The sequence below is a fragment of the Vicugna pacos genome, chromosome 16 (assembly GCF_048564905.1).
Source record: "Vicugna pacos chromosome 16, VicPac4, whole genome shotgun sequence".
Taxonomy (NCBI): Eukaryota; Metazoa; Chordata; class Mammalia; order Artiodactyla; family Camelidae; genus Vicugna; species Vicugna pacos.
Window position 1 is genome coordinate 5789598 of NC_133002.1, and position 18040 is coordinate 5807637.

Consider the following 18040-nt stretch of genomic DNA (forward strand, 5'->3'; position numbering starts at 1 on the left):
AGATTTAAAAGGACATAGATAAAAGGAAGAGACACATAATCTCTTCCTGTCGCCCAATGCATAGAACAGACGGAAACCTTTCTGTACACATACTAGAGAAAGTTCACCCTCTAAAGAGAAGAAAGGCACTGCCCAAATTCAGGCCAGAGACCTAAAATTAACATCCCAGCTCTTACAAAGAGGTGAGCAATGGTGAACCAACCTAAATCCAGTATCATAGCAAGCAGCCCCAAAATTTAGAAACTAAGGTGGTAAAACAGATTAAAAGAGAATCCTCTTCTATTATAGGACCAATTTACTTAAAAAGTCACTTTGCATTTTCACATTCTCAAATCTTTCCATCTGAAAAATGGGTTAATGTTTACCACTTTGCTCTTATAGGTATGATACTCTGAACTCTGTAAGGGAAAGATTACGTGTGTAAATGGAATAAAGGATAAATAAGATAAAGACACTACCTGATATTGTTCAAGCTATTATTGTATGTTGAAATTCTCCTTCTTTGAGATATTTCATATTTCAACAATTCTCCTTTCCTTACTTGCCAATGAGTGGTCTAGCTAGGCTGAAAACAGGAACAAGGACAAATCTGAGGGGAAAAGACAAGACCACTCAAGGAGCCCAAGAGCCGTCTGTAAAAGAGCCCTGAACTGCCCAGCTACCTCTGGAGTCAGGTTCACGTGGCATCCGTGAGGGCTCCCTTATACACGACAAAAGGCTGAGGGCTTCCTAACACTCATGGTTAGGACAGAGGCACAGCTTATGAAGCAATCGAAACTTTTCAAATTCATGCAACTGTTTAAGCTGATAGAGGATAACCCCACGGGGTGAAGCAATGGGGACTTGTGGTGAGTTTGCGTCTTCCGTCCCCAGGACAAGTGGCCCGTCTGGAGGAGCAAATCCAAGCTTTGAGGAGCCTGCTTCACAACTGTTACCTGTGCTGTCCTGGAGTCGGTCACTTCCTTGTACAGGCTGATGTCCAAGTAATAACCAGATTCGTTTGTCAGGAAGAGGCGGATGGGAATCGCTTTTCCAGTTGGCGTCAGGCGGATGTTGATTTTCAGTTCTGCCTGGAGGACGCGTAATTTCCACAGCCGACTTCCGTAGCGCATCACCATGCTCCGCACAGACTCCTCAATCTGCCACAGACACATCACCAAGCACAGAACTGAGATACCTTGTAACTAGGACCTGTTTCAGGTCTGCCCATCTTTGGGGAAGGGAGGAATGGAAAAAGACACAGGTTTCTGGAAGTGTGTGCTCCATATATTCCTTACAGAAAGTCAGACAGTTTCTCCCCAACTCTATTCTTCCTTAGAACAAGTCAGGGGCAGTTTCGTGCTGGCCTGGCATTGAGCTGTTTTTCTCTGGTTCACAACACCCGATTCCATGCGATTCCCTTTCCCTTTCCCAATTATATTCATACTCTGTGTCAAAGATCTGCAATATCTAAAATTACAAGCCATGGGATTTAAGAGAAAGCCCAAATAAGAATAAAATCTCTAGTTAAACAGCTATTAAGTAGCATTTATATGCATGGTAACTATGTTTCATTGCACTTACAGGACCTTAAATCAACATAGCAATTACCACCATGAGCTTTTTTCCACACAATTTTATTAAACTTTATAATACATGCCTCTTGGTAAACTGCGCAAATTAAAGAAAGGCAATTTGTAGGTGGTGCTAGAATGTTCTCTCCAGACCGAGTTCTGAAGCTTGGTCACTGCCAAGTCCAACCGGGACTTAAATAGATAGGGCAGATGTTCCTGAGTTTCTCTAAGCTTTATACCAAGGCAGCTTCGTGCTCCTAGTTTTCAGGGTTTGGTGAGTTATTTTAACCAAATGGCCTTAGATGTGACTTCTACTTTTTGACATACTAAAGCAAAAAAAAAAAAAAAATTTATTTTTTTGTCCAATATGGTTACAGGCAGCTAGGACATACTATTCAAAATTAATGTTTTCTTAAATGAAGTATCTTGCTAAAATGTTTTCTTAACTTCTTAGAAAATCTACAGAAGTATCTCATACCACCTTTCTTTTGTGGCTCTTCAGAAGAATGTGCCACCCTTATAGTTTGTTTCTGCTCCAAAGAATTTTAGGTTAAAATGTGTTTCAAGGAGTTCTCCACTCCCACACTTGCTTGTTAACTGAGAAATATCTATCCATCCTTTACTCAAGGGAACAAAAGTCAACAAACTCTGTCTAGGAAACTGACAGATGTCTACGATTAGAAAGATAGAAATGGGGCATATGGGTGTTTGGAGTGGAAACAGAGAGGATGACAGCAAAATCTCATTGAGAAATGGTAAGTCACATCTACAAACATATACAGTTACATAGTGTCCAGGTCATGTTCTAAGTCTTCTAGCTTCATCAGTCCTAGAATACTTAGGAGAACCCTTACTTAAACTAGATGATGCGACTTGATGACACTCAATGACTAGTCCTGTCATTGGCTTTCCTGACAAAGCAACCCATCAGTAGCTTGGAGTCTTGAAGAAAAAAAGTAGAAAATATTTCTCAGGTCTTAGACACCAAGTTCAAAAAGCATAAGTCCATGTCTGCAATTGATCTTGAGAAAGGGATACACTGGTTCTCCTATCCAAATTCCACAATATTATGATAGAAAAAAGGTTAGAGGGAGCAGAAACAGAGAATAATCTGTCTTTATTACACCTGGGAGAAGGTTAAATACAGAATCACCTTGTTTTCCTTCCTTAAATTATATGGAATGCATTTTAGAATTAAAGCCTCAGGGAAGAAAACGTACATAATACACGTGGAATTCCATGTCAACCAAATTCTCTCTGTGGAAAAATACTAAAGAGAAATGGGTTAGACACTTTGGCATTACCTCCCGCGGACCACTGGATAAGTACCATTTAGTTTAAAACAAAAAGTTAGTAATTTTGCCAAAATGCCTAATAATAGCAAAGTTAGTTGTTCCAGATGAGGAATCCTACAGAATTAAGTAAAATCTAACTGCTATCATAGCAAATATCATAAAACAGGTACCAACGGAAGAAGAAGAAAAGGTTTTATATTTTTGTACTGCTAAAAAGTGACCAGCAAGATAATGTCATGCCATCTTCAGTTTTGAGGTCTGCTTTCAATGGTTGTATCAAATTTTTGACACCATCCCAGAAACCCAGTCCTACAAGCATTCTCTGTGCCCTACGAGCAAGTTTACAAACCTTAAAGATCAAGGGCTCAAGCAGCTGACCGAGAGGACCTGTTTCCAGGTCCAAGGGCAAATAAATGTGAATGAATCTGACTGTGCTGGTGAGAGTTGGGAGAGAAGTTAGGGAGAAATGTACCTTTGATGGGTCCATGATGACTGTTGGCACAAAGTTGAGGAAGATGTGGTTGCAGTCAGTCCGGACATTTGTATTGTTAAAAGCAACTTCCAACTCATCCATGGCTTCCAGGAGCAGCCGCTCCCCTTCATTTTGTAGATATTCAAAGGAGGCTTCCTATGCAGGAAGAAAATCGCCAGCAACATTAACGTTTTTTAAAAGAGGCAATAGAGAAATGGCTGTTATAAAAGCACTTAAGCAGTAGCATATCATGAATCATAAGGCACCTGCTGCAGATGATATTTACTTCCCTCCCTGGGGTCAACCCAATGACCACAGGCAGCAGGGGCAGGCAAGGGTCAGATAAAGAGCTCCTGCCAGCCCTTCCTCCTGCCTCTTCTGCATCGTTTTCTTCTAATAGGACGCTGGGCATCCCCAGAGCTGCAACCCCACAAGGGTTACATCGCACATACGCCAAACAGAGTGGTTTAGAAAGGAAATCTGTTTAGAAAGGAAAAGTTGAAGAAAGGTTATGGCTATGGGATGCAGTAGTAACTAACACGCCAGGAAGTACCCTACTGTGTATAGAAACCACCCCACCTCTGGACAGGTTTATAATGGGGTCTAACTTTCTCCTTCTCCTCTGTCATCACCTAACCCTCCCTGTGACTTTTCTGTTAGCATGCTTTTCTTTTTTCTCAAGTGAGGGCTATTATGCTTCCATTACCAAGAAAAATCAAATTAAAGGGGAAAAAAACCCCTTCATTACATGGAATATTTACTTCTATGAGAGAAATGACTCTCAGATTTTTGCTGGTTATTGGAGAGTAGGATAAAAGAGAACAAGAACCTTGATTCGAAAAAGGAAAACCTGATTTTGAACCATGCCTGTTTCTCTGTCCCTTCCCCCTCAGGGAAAACGCCCCATGAAAGTCCAGCACCCACCTTGGTGACCAGGTCAGAATGTCTGATGATTGCACGGACAAAGAACCTGTAGTCTGTCACTTCGGTGCCCACTTCCACCTTGGCTGCCCCAAGGTACAGGTGCATCTTGTGATTAGCACATGGAATGGCAGTAAGGTCAAAGTTTCTCATCCGGTTCAGCTCTAACTGGAAAGCCAGGGCAGGCTCCAGGTGACGATAGATACGGTCTTCCTCAAACTGAACACGAGAGTTGGAGGAAAAAACAGCTCACAAGAGGCAGTTACAAAACCATATTATGAAAGTGTGTGTAAAAGAGATGCTTAAAAATAGAAACATAAGCCATGATGTGTTAATGAGCCAAAAAAAAAAAAAGGAGCTATATAGAAGGAAAATGCTACAGCTTACGTAAGATCAGGCACTGAAGTACCTATTTACTTCGCAAGCTTTCGTCATCTATGCTCTTAAGAGTGGTGATGCTCTCCATTAAGGACAAACAAACAAAAAGCATCAATTCCCTCAGAATTCCTCCAGCATTTAAAGCCTTCATAACTCATTTTTTACAATTAACTAGTCTGCATCACATTAATGTCTATTTCATATACCAACATTTTAGTTTCATCCAACTAGTCCAAAATGCTTACGGGCAGGACCTCTGTCTCATATGCTTATAGTTTCTGGCAGAGTAAAAAGGACGCAGCAAAATACTTGAAAAATAAATATCATACAATTTTTAAAAATAGAGATATTTGGCTTTGGAACATCCTACACCCACAGATATAGAATTATTTATACATCTATTTTTGAAAGTTGTATTTACATCTACTGTATATTTTGCTGAAATTAGACGTGTTTAGAGTACATGTCAATTGAGTGAATGGAGACAACGAGCCAAAAACATAAGCTGGTAATAGGAAGAAACCAACATAGTCTGAAATTTTGCGTTTTAAAATTGAAAAACAAACGCACATAAACAAGACTTGAGTACAAATGAACTGTCTGTAAGTGACAAGAATAACCCTACTCAGTATAATAGTCCTTTAATATTAGATCATTAGGATAATCCTAAGGGACAATTTTGAACGTTATCGCTTTCTTTGGGTAGGTCAGTATATTTGATTATTTCCTAAACCAGACTCTTTCAGAAAGGAGTCTTCTTTAGTTCTAAGACACACATAAAGCAAAGGGAAGCATAAGTTCAATTACAGAGAGGAGACTGGCAAGAGGAACATATGGCAAAGATAAGCCACTCTTGGGGTTTTAAGAAAAAAATTAAGATTTAAAAAAAAAGGGGTGGGGGATGAGTCCTTACCTTATCCCTTGCTCGGAATGTGAAAAATTTAGGGAATTCTCTCTGTGTTAAAGAAGGGGGAAAAAATGTGTCAGTCCTTCATAGATATGGCTCTTTGGGGATACACATGTAGTATAGAAGCAGTCAAGCATCCAGAAGACAGTTTCCTAGAAAGCATGCTCCTTCCCTAAGCTTAGCCTGGGGAATATGAACCATCCTCTGGGTAACCATCACTTTGACCCCACTTACAAATTTGAGAATCACCACATTATTAACGTAACTTTAACAGCTACCCTTTTCCAGGGGGAAAAAAAAGAAATAGTATTTTTTTCATCTCCCAAGTGAAAAAAATCTTCTTAGGGGTTGCTCTTGGCAGAACCTGGCAAATAAGACCAATATATCCTTACACTGCAGCACTGCAACAGTAGTTACTGGACTGATTTCCCAAGTTTCTCCTTAAGAAACTCTTAAAATGTAAACTAGCCAGACAGCCTAGAATCCCTAAACCATGCTTTTTCCACATTCACTCTTAAAAGTTAATAATTTCAAAGGTTTAAACAATAGCACTTCAAGACAAAGAAAAATACGAGATGTTACTTTGGTCACTACCACTCTAAGTATAGGAAAGAATGGGGTGGAACTAGTGAACTTGTAATCATTAGGTCTTACTGCTCTTTTGCAGGGCATTACACAAGAAAGCAACCAATTTACTAGAACCTTATTAATTAACAAAGATGAATTCAATTAGCAGAGTCCATTAGTTTCTGAAATTTAACTTATTAACACCAAATACCCCTGTTTCTCAGATGGGAAGCTCTACTGGCAGTGCTGGAGTCAAGTCATTACTGTTTGCCTCTACAGGAGGTTTCATTAGGCATCGTCTTCATTATGAGTGCAATGTAATCAAACACTTATTGGTACAAGACAGAGAGACCAGGACTAGCTGCCTAAACACCCCTCAATGAACTTTAGGAACCATGAAGGAAACATGTACTGAAAGCCTTCTAGATAGCAGGCACTCCTATGGGTTGTCCCATCGAATGTGCTCAACAACCTCTCCAGGTAAGTATTATGGCCCCATTTTACAGATGAGGAAGACTTTGCCAAGTGATAGTCCCTAGATCACAGAGCCGGAAGGTGAACTTGGGTCTCTATCGCCAGAGCCCATGACCTTTCATCTTGACACTCCACCTCTCAAGCGTAGGGCTCTACCTTTCTATTCTTGTTATAATCCAAATTCATTATTTAGAAGATTTCTCTTTGATGAGATCAAAAAAAGCAAAACTCATAGTTCTTAAATTTACTACGAACTTCTTGAATACGTTCCACAGGCCTTACGCCTCACCTTAACTATAGCTTGCACAGTTAATAAATCATTTTACATTTTCCCTGGCATTTTAACTGTAAAATAGCATTTAACAGGCTTCTAGGAGCTTGTTTAGCAAGGCCAGGGAACCACTTGTCCAGCCTTAAAAGCCCGTTGAAAGTGGATTTTATACAGCACTGATCTTTTACTGATGATATTTTGTCCTAAATAATTCTCTAATTCCCCAGAATGATAGTGAAGAGCATAAGGATGACTTCAAGGTTAAGCAGGAAGACGTTGAGCTGAGTCGTCAACAGATTTCATGCTCAGGGCTTTATATAGTCTAGTTTTGGTTTTATTCTCAAGGGGAACGGCTTTCAGAGCTTTAGCTAAAAAGTAACACAAGTCAAAAAATGGAAGGATAAAATCCTTTCATGAAATTTTCTGAAAGGAAAGTCAAGGAAAGTAATAATACAATCTTTTAAGCACATACTCTCCTATTCTGTCATAACTTTAATTAATTAATTAGTTAGTTAAACTATTTACTCAGTATGCCATTTATTCAAGTTTGTACAGTTGATTTTCCTTCAAAAATATAACAATAGTAACCAAAAAATGTTTTTATTTACCACTAATCCTATTAAAAAAAGGTATAGTAACTGAAAAGCACAAAAAGCAAACAAGTGAGTGGAAATACCTTTACTACAAATAATGAAAGAGGCTGAGAATTCTTGGCAAAGGTGGGCAAAGACCACCAATCAGAATCATTAAGGTTAGCTTAGAAAAGGTGTTGTGAGATGACATAAGCAAATCTTTTTAAACTTTTGAGTAAAATTTGAGCTTCACAGTGAAGTCCTTAATTTAAGCACAAAGCAATCAGAACAGGAGATGGTAAGAATTTCAGTGCAACAGGAAAGCAGGATTAATGAGCAATTCTTTGGGAGATATGGAAGAAGTCTGAGGATGTTTATAGAAAGTCATTTGGGGGGAGCGCTCAAAAATTACATAAACATTGAAAACCAGAAAAGAAGAAATCCAAAAGTCCAAACCCATAGTTTTTGTAAATTCCTTCAGCCTATCTCATCCTCATATGGCCAATTTTCCCACTAACGCATTCATGTTTATTCCATCACTAATGTAATTGCTTTCCAGGCATTCTTACTAGTGTTATGGGCAAATATCATAATTGAATGTACACAAAGAAAAACCCTCTCAGTGTTCTGGTACCAAAAAACAAAAGAATGCAACATTTCTCAGGAAGAAATTATACCCCTGCTGTGTTCTAATCAGCCAACCATCATCAAGACAATCAAAATAATTTGCCTAAATTAGCCAATCAAGACACCCTGCAAATCAGAGAATGTGAAAACCTGCAATAGAAAACATCATAGCTGATTATGATACTAATAATCGTGTTAAAAACCTAATGAGATGAAGAAATTGGAAGCTTGCTGGTGCAATTCTCTTTTACCTCAACACGCTGAGAACTAATTATATAGACTGTAATTAAAACAAAAACTCAAACCAAACCTTCTGAAAAACTAATAGTTGATCCACCAGCAAACAGAATTACCAATTTTTTTTCCAGCCTTACTGAGATATAATTAACATATCAATTTTTTTTTAAGAAATGAACTAATGATAACTATTTTCGATGGTGAGGTCTTCCTTCAGGCACAAACAATCCAAAACATTTCATTTTAAAGTGGGAGTCACTCACATAAAATTGGCAAAACTACAGTTAGCTCCTAGGTAATTTACAGCAGAATTTTTAAAATCTCATGAAATCTCACAAACAAGAAACAAAAGGAAACTTACAGGTGCAATACTGATTCAGAATCTCATCATGGTTTTTGAATCTAATGCTTTTGCTTAGGTGGCAAAGGATAAAAAAAAATCTGGAAAATAAGCATTTTAGTATCCTTAACAAAAACTTTGCTGAAAGAAAGTATGGAAAGGTCCAAAAAGTACAATATTTATATTCCAATTAAACAGCATCTTCTGCTGCACTTTTTGGAATACTGGATCTGAAATGTGAGTGAAACGAATATTTATACTACATAAAACTGGAGAACTGCAGCTTACATAGCTGCAGAAATTCAAAGAGCCTATTTATTCTTTTGCTTTCAAGGCTTCTTTTTTTTTTTTTAACATGGAGAAGATATTTACAAGGGTAGACTTATTTTCCCTCAAACCTTCTCTTTAAATAACAATGTTGAACAGTTATTCAAGTCCCATTATATAGGTACTTGATTTAATTAGATGGTTATGGAAACAGACTCAACACCAAGCCTCCTTAATGCTGGTGACCACTGCCCGTTCGGAAGAACGGTCTCCATGTAGAGCCAAGAGACTTAAGCAGTAACAAACATTCTTGTGGACAGCTCTCTGGGGACTATAGTGATTAAACAAGAAGTTTTGGAAATAATTATAGCCTTCACTGGCATCTGAATAAGCACCTAACAATATAGACACCCCCTAGGAACCTCCACTTTGCCTGGCCCTGGTTTGCCTGGCTCTGGTTCTGAAGCAGTCTGAGAGATGATGACTCCATAACAGCACAGCTGCTTCATTCCACACCAGCCAGTGCTGTTCTTGAACCAAACCTGGTAACCTTCCTCCTCTCCTTGCCCCCTCCTCTGTGCATTCCCTCTTCCACTCAATAATACAGGGATTTCACAGGGTAGAATAGGGGAGGCTGCATACATCACAGTGGATTACCAGGAAGCCGAAGAGATCAAGGGATTCATCTCTAACACTCCTGGAAAGCTTCCTCTTTTTCACACTACACTAACTATGGGGCAAGCGCACATCAGATGACATGACAGAGGCTAAGCATCCTTCCAGCTACCACCAGCAGTGGAATTCAGAGCAGCATCATGACAGTGAGCCCCGGATTTGTACAACTCCTGCCAAGAATTTCAGGCTATTGCAGATCCTGGCCAGAGTTCAGTAATAGTCGCCCTTGCCCCCTGTGTAACTACTAATCATTTCTTATGGGCCTAACATCAAAAAACACGCCAACTCTTCTGCCATTCAGTTCTTTAGAGCAAATCCAGTCCATACCTAAACAAACCTTAATGTTCTCTATGTCCTAAAGCAACCTTTCCTACACTCATGACAAATCAGGTCACTTGATAATTTAACTGATTTCCCATTTGATGCCACTATACAGGAATTGGGTAGCAATTCCCTGAGAAGACCCCCTGCTGGGCTCATTTCCTAGCAGATTTTGTTTATACATGTCCCTGTTCAACCTAAATCCAGAAATATTAGGAGAGCAGGGAGAAAAAAATGTTTTAAAGCTATAGATATATTCTAGGACAGGATTTAGATTCACAGATAAGAAAGTACCAAAAAAACAAAAACAAAACCCCCCATAATGTTCAAGAGAATTAACTGCTTTGGCTTTTAAAAATTTTAAATAGAATGCTCATGTGCTACAGACGTGAAGACTCCATCTGAACCATTAGGAAAAAGGAAAACAGTGTTACAGGATTTAATATTATTCCTCAGAATAATATATTATTCCAAAGTCAGCGAGAAAAGAAAAAATCTATTAACACTTAAGAACGTAGCCCAACACTCCTCCCAAATCCAGGGCCTGGCTCTGGCATGTCTACCTGAGTTCTGATCGGCATCTACCAGCCACAGGGTTTATTCATGGGCTCTCATGCTCTACCCGCAAGTATCAATTTCATTCTCTAAGCTCCTGATTTTTCTTCCTAAAGCCCCGGGGTTCTCTTTAAGCTTCTCACACTTCTCCACTGCCTCCAGTTTCCTATCTACAGTTATTGATTGATATATATCTGCACTCTGCTTGATTTCCTGACATCAATAACACAGGGGAGTTGTGTAGTCCACAACATTTCCTAAAGTGTTTCAGAAAAATCCTAGCTCTTTAGCTTTCAGGCTGGGCTCTCTTGTTTCTCTATAGACTAGACCAACTGTGAGAGGGAAAACAAAATGTCAAGTGCTGGAGACCTAATAAACAAAAGGGCAATAAGAGCAATCACACACAGGTCCTTGAGTTTACAGAGTCCTTTCCAGAATCCCAAATGTCATCTTCATTATTGCAAATGAGCAGGGCTTGAAAACTAACTCAATCATCTTAATTGCCAAAACAAAACAAAATCAGAAAAATTAAGACTTCTTAATATCCTTTGGAATCCTACTTCACTGACACTAGGATCAATTTTTAAAGAAATATTTTTACTCCAATCAGTCATTTTAGAGAATGACATCTTGAATGCAAACTGGATTTCTGACCGTACTGCTAAGCATATTGGGTATGATCACACACATGTGCACCACAATTCAGAGGCCAGGCTATTACTTAATTCTCTTTATTAAAATTTTTCAATAAAATTTTTAATCTCATAAATATTAACATTTAATTCAATGAAATGGGGGAACAAGCAACTTAATACTTAATTTTTATTTATTTCCTCCTCTTAGAATTAACGTAAGACAAAAACACCAACTTGGGCTCCATTAAGGCATTTTAAATAATAAATGACTGTTCTTCAGAATTGAGAATTCTCAATAATAGAACTGGAATCCATCTTTGGTAGAAGCCAAGACCCCAAGTATAATTGGCAGTCCTTGATTACTGATTCATCGTGTGCACAGGAGAAATTACTAGTTAGCTCCCGCTTCTACCTTATTCATCTGGATAAATGCATATGCTCATTCTTAACTATTTCTCAGAGATATATTAAGAATTCATTATAGGGTAAAAAAGGAAAAAAAAAAACCTTTAGTTTGAACACTCCATAGAAGAACTGAATATTCATTATAGTAGGGACCAAACGTCAGTCCAGCCCTTCTAAATAACTCTAAATATTTAATCAGTGGCTAACAGATAAAACAGCAAGTAATCTTTCATCATTGCTCTTTTTACTTACATGAAATCTCTGATCTACTTCATAGTTGACCTGTTTTCTGAAATCCTTTCAAATGAAAGACAGAAAGGAAGGAAAAACAGCAGAAGTTGGCAATTAGTAACATAATTAAAAACCAATTGAGTAAAAGGTGATTAAACTAAGGCTTTTTCCTGATTAAATTTATAGCAAAACAGTTTTTTCTCTGCATAAATTCTGCAAGTAAGCATACGATTATAACAACACTTTTCATTTTTTAAAGTACTAGCAGCAGCATAAGAAATATTAAAGAGGTACATAATTCACATGCCAATACCTTTTGTGCAACCAGGAAAGTGAGGCGCCGAATCCCATGCTCAACCAGGGTAGCTTTCTACAAACAAACATGTGAAACAGAAAATAGATGAGATCTCCACTCAGCCTCAGTTTTACCCCATTCAGTCCCTAGAAGGCTCTGATTGCACTAAGCACTCTTTTTTGAATATCTTTATCTTGACTTAGTACCTTCAAACTTGCAAACAACAAATCTCAACATGGCTCCTGGGACTAAGTTTCACAAAATAAGTTTTATATATTGATCTGAACAAAACTGAAAGAGAATTTTGTGGAGAAGAAAGGGTTGTATGAGGTCACTTAAATTCTCTAAGGACTGATACATACCAAGGTAGACCTTAACAAAATTTCTGCTTATAAAAATCAAACTGGTGGGCTTATATTTAAATGTGAAGATCACTACTGATATAGAAGCTAAATAAAATCAAGTAAAGAAAAAATTTCCATAAAATAGAAAATTCAAGTCCTAAACTGTTATTTAGACTACAGCTATCACCTATTGTTTGATATAGCATTCCTAGATTTCAGTCTAACAACTTTTAACCTTTTCAGTTCTGAAACATTTCCTCTCTACTTTATATGATGGTATTTTTTTTAAAAGATTCTATTTAAAAATTGTTAAAAGCAGTGCTTAACAGTCTTTTAAATTTAGTGATTATTTGTATCTCCACTTGGCATAGGCAAGCAGTATATCAGAGGTCAACAGAGACCAGCAGCTTCAAGACAGTCCCTTACATGAGTCTTGGGCCTTTGGGTCAGACTTCCTCTACTTGGTACTGCTCACTCATCTCAAAAGATAAAGACAAAGGAACAGATTAATGAAGTGAGTAAAAGCCATCCTCTTAAAGGACCGTAACAAAGAGGGGCTACATGTTAGCAAGTACGGAAGCAATCGCACCCATTGAATGACCTGATAAAAATACATGAACGAATAGAAAAAAAAAAATTGAAAAAAATATGTGGACTTTCACAACCTACATCCAGATAGTTTAATTACCTTCTTTACTCTAACCAAGAGCTATATTTATAAGCCAATTCTTAACTTTTTATTTTTCAAATTTTATTTATTTATTGAAGTATAGTCAGTTTCAATGTGTCAATTTCTGGTGGATAGCATAATATTTCAGTCATATATACATGCATATATTTGTTTTCATTAAAGGTTACTATAAGATATTGAATATAGTTCCCTGTGATATATAGAAGAAATCTGGTTTTTATATATAGTAGTTAATATTTGCAAATCTCGAACTCCCAATTTATCCATCCCACCCCCTTTCCCACCGGTAACCATAAGACTGTTTACTATGTCTGTGAGTCTGTTTGTTTAACTTTCTTAATACTATATATTTTTAAAATCAAAATTGGCTTCTTCCCCTTATAAACAAGCACATTCCTGGGCCATTTCCTCTTATTTTTTCCATTTCTACTATGGCATTGTTTAGTAACAAAACTAATTAGCAGCATAAGCAAAAGATAACTGGAGAAATGAATTTTCTAATAATAAATTACCCAGTCAAATATAAATGAATTTTGGTTTAACTACATCTTAAAATGATTGGCACTGGCATCATACTCATTAATGTAAATAATCAAATATTGATACTACAATAAGAAAAGAAAGGAAGGAAGGAAGGAAGGATGGAAGGAGGGCAGGAGGGGTGAAAGGAAGGGGGGGAAGGAGGAAGGGGGGGGAAGGAGGAAGAAAGAGGTGAGGGGTGGGGGTGGGTCTCTGTCTCTCAGTATGCTGAGGAACAGAAACATTTCCTCTGATACCAACAAAGAATTCCACTACAGCCAAGTCCTTCAAAGACAAGCATCAATAGCTATGTTCTGGCAAGGGAAGAAAATAACTTTAATAATGCCATGATTTAAAATCAAAATTGTTATTGCTTTAAAAATTCCACAAGTGGCTGACAATAACAGCAGAGCAACAGGATTCTGATTACATTGTAATAATGCGGGTCTCACAGCAAGTCCACAGCTATTACCCAGCGATTAGGCGTCAGCACCTGGAGAAACTCCATTTACACTGACTGCTTCAATCTCCTCCACAAGTCATTTACAAATATATGATCCTAATTTCTATGAGAGAAAAAAAGACATGCTGGGACTAGAAGATTATTTGGACAATTTGGATCAACCTATCTGATAGTTTAATGTGTTCTTTAAAAGAAAAAAAAAACTTTTTCTAAACTGCTAGGAGCATGATCATGAAGTGAAAAATAAAATTAGTTATCACTTCAGCTTTGTTTTTAAATTGCTTTTCCTTCCTTTTCTTTTTATATATATATTTCAAAACAAGTAGGTGAAAATGCCAAATATTCCTGGGTAAGCACAGTACCTGATTCAGTTAGTAGCTCCCCCAGGTCTGGCAAAGTCAACTGTTCCCCTTCTGCAGAGCCCTGGGCAAAGACGCTGGATTGCTCTGTGCCTCAGTTTACAAGTCCAGTAAAGGAAGAGGGTAACTTACCAGCAATTAATGTTAGAACTATATGTAGTGAAAATAGAGAAACTGCCTCTTTAAATCCATGTGGGATGATATATAACATATAGGTCTGAGGGTAAAGAAAAAGCCTAAAGTTGAGGTCAAAACAATGAAATGTGGGCAATTAGTGTCTCACAACCTGGGAAGAAACTTTCATAGATTATTTCATCAAGCAACAGCATCAGCAGCCATGTACAACACTAGGACTCTTCCAGATAAGGTCACCTTGGGCACTGGTCTCAGGTTAATTTCATGAGGTCATGCACGAGTCAAGGGCAAGAAGGAAGGCAAATTTCTCTTCTAAAGGAAAATTCCTAGGCATGACCCCTACTTCCACTTCTCTGGAAGTGCCTTTCCTCACTGCGATCCCACAGCCAGCTCACATGCTGTGAGAGCACCGTGGAGACAAAACTACGATCTTTTCCTGGGTATCTACCATTAGCCTCATATGATGTGAATGCCTATGGCACTAACTGCTGAATTAATTTTAAAAATGCATTATTCTTTTTTTTATGACAAGCACTATGGGCTAGGTGCTTTCTATTCAAAGAAAACACATGGGTCTTGTCCTTAAGGGCAGCTGAGGAGGGGCACCTTGGCATCTATCATACATTGCAACGACATGGAACCACAGATTGTCATTTTGAATGTGCCTAACCAGTTGCCCCAACTAGACTACAAGTATCTTCAGGGCTAGGAATGTACTATTTACTAAAGCTGTGCCCGCCTAGAGCTGGCATCAAAGCCTTAAATTCTACTTTTTGCTCTGTCATCTACTGGCTAGTGATTAAAGGGCCTTAACCTCTCTGGGCTTGAGTTTTTCCCCACATGTATAATTGGAATAATTCCTGACTAATCTAACCTCATAAGATTGTGGTAAGGTGCAAATAAAAAAAAATTGAATAGAAGGTCTTTATAAATAAAAAGTATTATTATTGCTAATAAATATATGCTAACCAATTAGAAATTCAAAGGAGAAAAATACATTTTTAGTTAGGGCTACTCAGAGAGGTCCTCATAAAAAAGAAAATTTGAGACAGTTCTTAAAACAAGCAGGGTTTAGAAAGAAAGGTTGAGGGGAGGGAAGGAAGGAGGGAGAGGAGGAGGGAAGAAAGAAAGAGGAAAACATTCCAGATAAGGTGCAGTAGAAGAGATCAAGCAAATAAGGTAGAGGAGACAAAGACTCAAGTCTTTTCATGGAAGAGCAAAGGCTAGATTGTTAGCCTTCATGAACAGGCTGATGTTAAACACCAAGTGGAGGAGGTTTCCTGAAGGTTAGAGAGAATCAGTCCTCAGTGGGAGAGTAACTTGGAAAGGGGGCATTTTGGACATCGAATTTTGTGGTGGTGAGCAGAACTGAAAGTACCCGGAGAGCAAGACTGAAGATCACAGGTAAGCCTGTTGCAGTGCCTCAGGTGTGAGGTGAGGAAAGGTCTAAACTAGAGAGATGGTCATGGGAATTAAAAATCCACAAAGAAGGGGGAAGGAAGGAAGGAAAACAGAGAGGGAGGGAGGGGAATGGAAAGGGAGAAGAAAGAAGCGGAGAGGAAAAAGGAAAGGAAAGAAAAGAGTAAGAGAAACTGCAAAGAAAACACTAAGAGACCACGGTGACTGGCCAGATACAAATACACACAGACAGAGTGTGGGTAGAGGGGCAGAATCATGGAACAGCAAAGAAAAGGAAGAAGCCAGTGATTTCTGAATGATTGGGGGCAAAGGATTTGGTTACTAGGGGGCTTTTTTGGTTTTGTTTAGGTATTTTTGCGCAGGTTGGGGGAGTCAGAAGAAGTGAAGGAAAATGATGGGAATTTAGGTTTAAACTATGGATTTTGATGTCAACACAAGATATCCAAGTGATATAAAACTGAAAGGAGGATGCAAGTATAACTGACATTTTCAAAGTTGGCAGGGAAGGTCACTGAAGGGGCCCGAGGGAAGTTTGGGCCGAGACATGCAGAGTTGTCACCAAAGGAAATGCAGCAGGTGACCGGAAATCAAGTCAAGATTGGAGCTCTGGGAAAGATTTAAGAACATATCGCCACTTCCTTAAAACATTTTAAATGTTTGAGGTCTATTATTTCTTGACAGAAAAAGACATGTATTTTATACCATTAAATCACTTTGGAATGTTACCCGATCAGGCAGAACTATGTAAAAGACATAGCCATTATCGGTGATAGGCCTTGTAAGTAGCAACTGATAGAAGGATGGATATGACATACAGCCAGCAGGAAAGGGGCCATCACCAGTTTCCACCCAAGCTGAGAACTTACATTTTGCTGGGTAAATTCTCGGAACATCGCTGCCAGCCTGTCATCCTCAATGTCACAGTCAGTCTTGATAGCCACATTCAGAATGTGTATCGGTTCATCCCGGGGGACCTACAACCCAAGAACAAAGAAATTAGGAGGCTGGCTAATACAAGGCAGAGAGAAGTTACAATATTCAGTAGAAAACCTGAAAAAGAAATATGCCCCACAGGACATTTTGAATGGCCCACTGGTAGGAATGAGCAAATTGAAACCACTGCCCAACACCCACAATGAAGATTAAATAAAAACATCTAACTTTTAAAAGATAAGGCAGCAAAGGTATTAATGAGAGGTGGCCCCAAATCTTGACTTGATATGAACCTGAAGATCCACTGAGTCTCAGCTTTTCCACCAATAAAATGGGAACAAAACCACTTGCCACATCTCTCCACAGAATGTAAAGACAAATGAGTGAAAGAAGCCATCTGAACATACTTCATAACAATTTGCCAAACAAAGGAAGTATGAAACCATGGGAAAATAACCTGGTAGGGAAGAAATAGGGCAATTTGTTTACTAAGAAATGAAAAGAAGGGATTTTATAAAAGGACAAATTTTTCAACACAGTTTCTATTTTTTCTGCTCTCTGAAGCCCACCATTCCCTAAAGACTACCATAGAATCACTCTGCAAATATACAAGCCATTATTGAGTAAGAATTAAAGCAACCAAAGCTCAGAGACCCAGGGCAGCTGCCATGGATGTAGCCAAACTCATTCCGCACTATGGATTCCAAGATTAATACAGTTGTTTTTATTTTTAGGTTAGCATTTATATTCCACCTGTTTCCAAAACTACTTTGATGAGGCATATAAAATTAAATAATATAAATTAGAGTGGAAAAGATGAATTCTTCCTCATAATGTTCCTAAGTCATAAAGCGAGTAGACAAGTCCTGTACCTGAAGGAGCAAATATACCCCCAAAGGGGACACCATACCTTGTCTTCGTCGTAAAGAGATGTGTGACCTGCCTCAGGGAACGTGGGGCTTTGGGGTGGGGAATCACAGAAGCAGCCCATCACTTCGTCAAAGATCCTGAAAAATACCAGAGAAACACCATGAAAACCCAAGTGGCAGAAAACCTAAGTGGCAGGAAACGTACGCTGTTCCTGTCGGCCCTGTCTGAAAGAATAAATAATCTATCCTACCCTGTGCTCAATAGTCAACTAAATAGAATTACCAGTGGCTAGAGGTGACATGCAAAATT

At 38.4% G+C, this 18040-nt stretch overlaps 1 protein-coding gene across 6 annotated transcripts in view; it reads right to left on the bottom strand.

Moving 5' to 3' along the window:
- Nucleotides 1–18040, bottom strand: part of ACACA (acetyl-CoA carboxylase alpha) — a 222571-nt gene that overhangs the window by 88652 nt on the left and 115879 nt on the right. For all 6 annotated transcript variants that reach the window (XM_072940295.1, XM_072940294.1, XM_072940296.1 and 3 more), the window contains 8 exons: nt 17772–17868; nt 16795–16902; nt 12017–12073; nt 11725–11769; nt 5533–5574; nt 4245–4460; nt 3321–3476; nt 936–1139 (listed from right to left, as the gene is read on the bottom strand). In XM_072940295.1, coding sequence (XP_072796396.1) covers nt 936–1139; nt 3321–3476; nt 4245–4460; nt 5533–5574; nt 11725–11769; nt 12017–12073; nt 16795–16902; nt 17772–17868 — 925 coding nt within the window. The remainder of the gene's footprint in view (nt 1–935; nt 1140–3320; nt 3477–4244; nt 4461–5532; nt 5575–11724; nt 11770–12016; nt 12074–16794; nt 16903–17771; nt 17869–18040) is intronic.